Source organism: Cynara cardunculus, assembly GCF_001531365.2.
Source record: "Cynara cardunculus var. scolymus isolate 2C chromosome LG 3, CcrdV1, whole genome shotgun sequence".
NCBI lineage: Eukaryota > Viridiplantae > Streptophyta > Magnoliopsida > Asterales > Asteraceae > Cynara > Cynara cardunculus.
In genome coordinates, this window is record NC_037530.1 from 4,601,614 (window position 1) to 4,608,901 (window position 7,288).

Here is a 7,288-nt window from a genome sequence, read left to right on the forward strand (position 1 = left end):
TAGGAGACTATTAAGGAGCTAAACTAGCAACTCATTTACAGCAATGAATATTTGATTAGGAGACTATTAAGGAGCTAAACTAGCAACTCATTTACAGCAATGATTTACAAATTAAATATTAAATCAATCTTAGGTTTTAATAGGGCAGACTGCCAGAGCCTCTCTAACTAAGAGCCACTTAACAACTACCCACAAAAAGTAGGATTATATTTATATGAGAGTGACATGGAAAATATTGGTATCAAAAGATAATCATTAAAGCAACTAAATAGCCGATAAAATGAGGACGTGTCATAAGAATAATAGTGCTGACACATAACTCCATAGTTCATACCACTGCACAAAGAAGTATGAATATCATCAATAACAGGCTTGTAACCTAAATCAATTCCCTTTCATACAATATAATACTTGTCCTTTTGATCCCAACTCAGTGTTATCTACTTTTACCTAGGCACTATCACTTAGAAAATGCCATTCGTTGCCATCTTACAGAAGATTTCAATCTACCATGTAGGAGTGTTGTGATAGTTTGCCATCTCAAAAGACTTCACCCTATACTCATTTAGGTGATTCATCTCTCATACCTGTATTCTATGTTGGTGCTATGTAGGCCAACCAATTATATAACAATAATGCGGTGTAGGCGACAAGTAATATACTTTCTCATATCCTTTTGTCATGCATGCATCCAAGATATACAATAATAACAATTATTTATTGTTAAAGTATGTGGAGCACCTGATTCTCTCTCTAAAAGAGACCTTATAGAGAGAGAGAGAGATGAGACTTCATATATATATATATATAGGGCTAGCCAAATGTGAAACTCCAAACACTGCCTCGAAAGGAGGCTAGACTAGACTGGGTGTCCAAGAAATTCTAGGTTAATTTTATGCTCAAGAAATTCATAGTTCAAATTATTACTATGAAGACTTTTGGACCACACTACTCTCATCGAAGAAATTTAAAGGTTATCATTGATAAAGGGATCTTTTATTCAAATGATCCTGCCAAATGAAATAAATGATAGGCTCAAAGTGGAAATGAATAGAAACTTTCCTGACCTCGTATAATAAGCTTGACTCCTTTTTAGGTCCTTGTAACGACATAAACCCACCTTTATCTCATGACCTTAGGAAACATCACCAATGGTTCCATGTCTTCATGCTAGAACATGAACCTGGTCTCTGTCTGTGCTTGGAGTTCTCATATTTTCAGAGATGATGCTATAAAGGGTGAGGTTTGATCATATCTATGAAAATTTCATCAAGTGAGGGAGAGGAGTTGTCATAACTTTCCTCTAAGGCCTCTGTGTTCTCTGTAAGCTTCCTAGCTGAGATTCTACTTCTAATTACGTTCTTGCATTTTCCTGATTTTCAGTCTACACCTCTCCCCTTTGGTGTAATTTTCGTTTGACTTGGAACTCTTTGGTTCTCACTTCTCAGCCCTGCACTGCTGATGATAGCAGCAGCCTTGTTTATTGTAGATTTATTAGGTTTTGGCTGCTTTAGCAACCCTGGATATGACAGAGTGGATCAAACACAACAGCTCTCTTTTCCTTTAATTCATTCTTGCTAAAACATTTTTGCCTCACCTATTTCTTCTTCACTAGGCTGCTCCTTATAGCATGGTTGGTTTCCAGCCCTTTGTTTGACATCGGGCATCCATGTCTTGAAGTAATCTGCAGCATGCCCTCAATAGAAGGGCCTCTAATTTTGGACAGACTTTTAGATGGATTCTGATGTTTGGTAAGACTGCTGATACAACTGCCTTTTCATCTTTCATTTATTTTGGTTAAGGTCATTGCTACCCACACCAATCCTCCATTCCCAGGCTTCCTTTAGGAATAGTTGACCTCCAATCCTCCATGCCCACATCTGCATATACAACTGACAGATTCAGCCAAACACCTGCTGACATGTCCCAGTAGCCATCCCAAGGCCTTCCATCCTACGTTGCTAGGACTCAAGTGCTACATTCTTCTCTATATGTTCAGACTTCTTTTCAAGGTTTGACTTGCTACTCCGTCATGCAGCCATTCGTATGTTTGGTTCTTCCCAACCAATCCTATTAATATTGATTACTCATACATGATCAAACAATCAACCTTACTTCAGAAAAATATATCTATATGCAAATTTGTGTTTTTACCACAACATAGCTGTTCTCCTTATTTGCCATTTTAGAGTCCAGACCCTCTTGTGGTTGGCCCTTAGAAGTTTGTACAAGACTTACTTTGGAAGGGTTGGTAGAGGACATCAACAAATGGAATCTTTATTACTTAGAGGCGGAACATAGTGTTTCTTGTATTTCCAAAGCGGGTATTGGAGTATCAAATTTGGTAAGGCTCAATATTCATTTATTTTGAGGTGACATGGAAGAAAAACATGGTGCCACCAAATAAAGAACTAGATCATTTCTTCAATCAGGTTTCAAATGACATTTAATGGTCGATGGGGGCAGATTTAAACATCATATGCATTGATGGGAAACAGCTATTTGACATTGCAAATCGGTGAGAAGTTTCGATTTGTGAAGTCATTTGAATGCAGGCTACTTGGATGAATTTTTTTGAACTTAGAAGCAATGTTCACTTTAAGAAAGTAAGTAGAACAATGGCAGATCTTCCATTGAGATGTCGCACTGTTATATGTTCTGCTAGCGAGGTGGTAAATGAGTTTTCTTACTAAGTTTGGTGGTACTTGTATGTTTATTTCACTGAAACAATACAAAGAAAAAACTCGGAAAGAATGTGAGCTTATTTTAGTGGACTCAGATCATAAGGCTACACATGATAATTTGATGAAAATTTTGAGGGGAGTGGTTGGCTATTAGTGCCATGTTTAAGATACCCTTCAGTATTAATGAATAGATGAAGCTGTTCACCAAGATCATGATCATCACCTACTTATAACTATGACAATGGGTAGACTTGAAATGTTGCAGTTTTCATGGGACAATGGAAATTGTTGCAGTTTCCAGGATGAAAGGGATGTTAATTGACCAGAGTACATGCGCGAAGATTCCTTGAGTTTGTGAGGGATGAGGAGACATGTCTTTGTACGTAACCTTTCCTGTTTTACAACTAGTATGCTTCCATAAGTTGGACCCACAACCTTCTGATCACAAAAGGATTATCGAGCTCCCAAACAATTGACTAAAAATTATGGTACTGGTTTGTGTATTCTGCTGGCCGTAAAGTAAAGGGGGCATACTATTTTCTTAACCATATCACTTTACAGGAACTTTTGTAGTAAATATATGACAATTCTTACCTTATGTCATTGTAGATTGCATGATTTTTATCTACACAACCGCTCTTTTTGTCAGTTCAACTTGAATTTCAATACCTTTTTGCATTCAATTTTCTGACCTGTTGCCATAGAAGCTAACCATTGATTATGGAGCATAGTTTTCTTCATTTCTTAACACAAGGTTGAATCAGAACTATGGAACTAGCTTTTTGTGCTAATATACTTGAATATTATTATCATCCACTTTTTGTTTGTCAATTTTTTCATAAATCTATATAGCCGTCAGGACAGTCGTTTACTCTTTTTGATCTTATCATTTTCCAGAAGTTCTTTCTTGGAGGAAGGTTGATTTTTGGCCCAGACGCCAGGTCTCTGCCTGCCACTGTATTGCTGATTATTGTTCCAGTTATAACATTTTGTATATTTGTTGGAAGACATCTTCGGCATGAGTTCTCATCATACAGTGCAGGATATGCAGTCATTGTGGCAGCAATCATCTTTACGATCTATGTTAGTCCTCTTTATCCTTCATTGTTACATTTATGCAATCTATGCTCATCGCATATAAACTATTCCCTTGTTTAGGTAACCCCCTTTTCATGAAGCAACAATTCCCAAATCTAGAAAAATTCTGCTATGATGACTTGTAGATCATGCATCAGAACTTGTACGTTGCTAGGATTTGGGAATTTCAGCTATTTTTAGATTGATGTAAATGATTTTGTAGTCGATTTGTATCATGGATTATGAAATGTTTTTATGTAACAATGGTAGATGGATACAAAATGTTTTTCTTTATGTTGTGGCTGGCTCATTGTGATCGTTTTAGTTGATTCTTGATAGGTACTGGTGCTGCTTCTTCTTACTTCATCCCGAGACCCTGGGATTGTTCCTCGTAACTCACATCCGCCGGAGGAAGAGTTACGATACGACAATTCAGCATCACATGAAATTGGTGGAAGACAAACACCAAGCCTACAGTTCCCTAGAACCAAAGAGGTTATGGTTAACGGAATTTCTGTTAGGGTTAAGTACTGCGACACGTGCATGCTTTACCGACCCCCGCGTTGCTCTCATTGTTCTGTTTGTAACAATTGTGTGGAGCGGTTTGATCACCACTGCCCTTGGGTAGGCCAATGCATCGGATTGGTACGACTTAATTTGCTTCCTTTACTGTTTGTATTCAGCCGAAGAACCCATATTCAACAGAAAGATATTTTCTGATTTCAAGATTATTATTTTAACACTTAACAGTCACTGTATTTTTATTGGGCAGCGGAATTATCGGTTCTTCTTTTTATTTGTGTCGTCAGCAACACTTATTTGCATATATGTATTCTCGATGTCGGCTTTCTACATCAAGGTTCTGATGAACGATTATCAGAGCACAGTGTGGAAGGCGATGAAAGAATCTCCGGCATCCGTAGCTCTGATGGCTTATTGTTTTATTTCACTGTGGTTTGTCGGTGGACTCACGGGGTTTCATCTGTACCTTATAAGTTCAAACCAGGTCAGTAAACGACATGCAAATTAATTAAGCATGTTTGTACTGTGAAATCAATCATGTCTAATGTATGTATTTATCATATTGATTTGATTTCAGACGACGTATGAAAACTTCCGATACAGAGCAGACAACAGGTACAATGTTTATAATCGGGGGTGTGTAAACAATTTTCTAGAAGTATTCTGCACAAAGATAAAACCATCACGGAACAAGTTTCGAGCAGTTGTGCAAGAAGAGGTGCAACGGGTGGGTTGTCGGGAGGAGGAGGCACAGTCGGGTCCTGAGGATCGACGTATGAAAGTAGAGGACGATGTGGATATCGGAGGGGACCTGTTAAAGATGTCACAACGTCATAACATTGAAGATATTGAATCAGATATAAGAAGCAGAGGAGGAAGTGAACAGCAGCAGCAGCAGCAGCAGCATAATCATGGTGATTCAGTTGCAGGAGAGAGACGTCGGCAATCGAGTTGGGATTTTTCACCAGAAGTGGTTGCTATGAATTCATCAAACCAACCCTCAAATGATACAACAACAGTAAGTAAATTGAGGTGAATGAGATTGTGGAGCCATGAATCCATTTTTTTGGGAATGAATTACTGTTGGTTGGTTGGTTGATTTTGATTGATGAATGAATGAATGTATTGGGTTGAATTTGTGTGATTGGAAATGGAATGGTGTGTTATGATGATGATGATGGTGTGGACTGGTGGCTCCATTTTTTCTGTAAATAAGCACTTTTTCAACACATACATGGTGTGTTTGGTTTCAGGACATTGACAACTATTTAACGTTTGATAAAATAAAACTGGATAGAACAGAACAAGTAAAATAATCAATTTACTTTTGATGAGTTATTTATTTTAATTAATTTATGTAATTTATAAAATTATAATAGAATAATTATTTTTTATAATAAAATATTATTATTTAAAGTTTTGGTCAAAACAATTAATAATGACACCAAATAAAAAGTTTATATGGTTTTCTATTTTATTTTGATCTTTTTTCTACATTATTTATTATTATTATTATTATTATTATTATATAATAATAAATTACATAAATCAATAAAAATATAAAAACCGTATAAAAATAATATTTTAAGAACAGTAAAATGAAAGTTTAAGAAACATAAAATATAATAAATAAAATTTAAAAAATAAATAAAATATAAAAAAAAGACCTATTTGATGTTTTAGAAGAGAATTAAATATTATTTTAAGGTTATATTGGTAAAATATAAGTCTGTTCCACCTTGTTCCATGGGCCACTTTGTTCCACTGTGTTCCTGTCTGTTCTACATAAAATTCATGCCAAACATGAGACATAAATCCTTGTCATGTTCTGTGTTGTACCTGTCCAATGTACTAAACGATTTCTAATGGTGTTCAATAGATTATGTAAGAGTCAAATCAGATATACAACAACGTAATAAGTAGTTGGCTTAAAAGTTCATACTTCACACAATTCCTTGATATTTTACAAAATTTCATGAAATTTATTTCTAATAATATTTTAAAAACATTTGTTTTACAATAATTTATTAATAAAAAATAAGTTAATTATTTTTATAAATAGCAAAATTCAATTAACGAAATCCAAATCCCTGGGGCATAACATGGAATATGATTTGATAAATTGGTAAATTTTAATTACGATAAATCCCAAAAACTTTTGTAGATAGAAATAATTAATTAAAATTCACAAATATAAACCTATTTCCTAAAATTTGTGTTGATCGTTACATGAAAGGTTGGCTAATGATTCAGAAAGCCGACAAAGATCTTGAGTCATGTTGTTACTTGACGTTATAAACGATTCACGAGCCCCGTTGGAATCCGCAGCTACTTGACAACGTCTAACCTCGTCTCCGGCAGAATGGATGTCATAATTAATCAATGAACAATCCTCTTCCGACATACAAAGTCTTAACATCTTGATCGCAGTATCATACGAACCAATGCAATCGTTCAGAGATTTCAAGACACCGGGAGGACCGCTTTTCACGCTTTTGAAGTAATCTCTTGTCTTGGTCGACTTTTGTATCGACACATCCACAGCAATCCTTGTGAGGGTAAGTACGTCATTAGCAAACTTGCTCCTACCGTCAGACTTTAGAATCTCCAGGCAGAAATCGACCTTGTCTTGTTTGCTACAAACTTTGTTGACGAGCTCGTATGGTTCGGAGGCGTCAACATTTGATATCAATACAAGCGAAATAACCGAGAAGACAAAGATTTGAGGGAATGACAAAGAAACCATTGTTTCCAGATGTTTTCTTGTATCGATGGCTTGATCGACTTGGCTAAAAAAAAGTAAGAAAAACTCTATTTATAAGACAAAATTAATATTTATAATAAATTAATATATTTTCAAAATGGATATATGCTCAAAATAAGATGATTTTCATATCACAAATGACGCACTTTCCTTCCTTTGTAACTTTTTTTTTATTAACCTGGATATCCAACCCGCTATACGAGTCGACTAATGTCGGGCGATCATCTGCTTTGCAGATGGT

At 35.7% G+C, this 7,288-nt stretch overlaps 1 protein-coding gene across 1 annotated transcript in view; it reads left to right on the forward strand.

The window, feature by feature from the left end:
- Positions 1 to 5,455, forward strand: part of LOC112509395 (protein S-acyltransferase 8-like) — a 13,485-nt gene extending 8,030 nt beyond the window's left edge. Inside the window, exons 2-5 of the mRNA XM_025114334.1 lie at positions 3,582 to 3,767; positions 4,101 to 4,406; positions 4,534 to 4,767; positions 4,861 to 5,455. Coding sequence (XP_024970102.1) covers positions 3,582 to 3,767; positions 4,101 to 4,406; positions 4,534 to 4,767; positions 4,861 to 5,319 — 1,185 coding nt within the window. The 3' untranslated portion in view covers positions 5,320 to 5,455. The remainder of the gene's footprint in view (positions 1 to 3,581; positions 3,768 to 4,100; positions 4,407 to 4,533; positions 4,768 to 4,860) is intronic.
- The last annotated feature ends 1,833 nt before the right edge of the window (positions 5,456 to 7,288 follow it).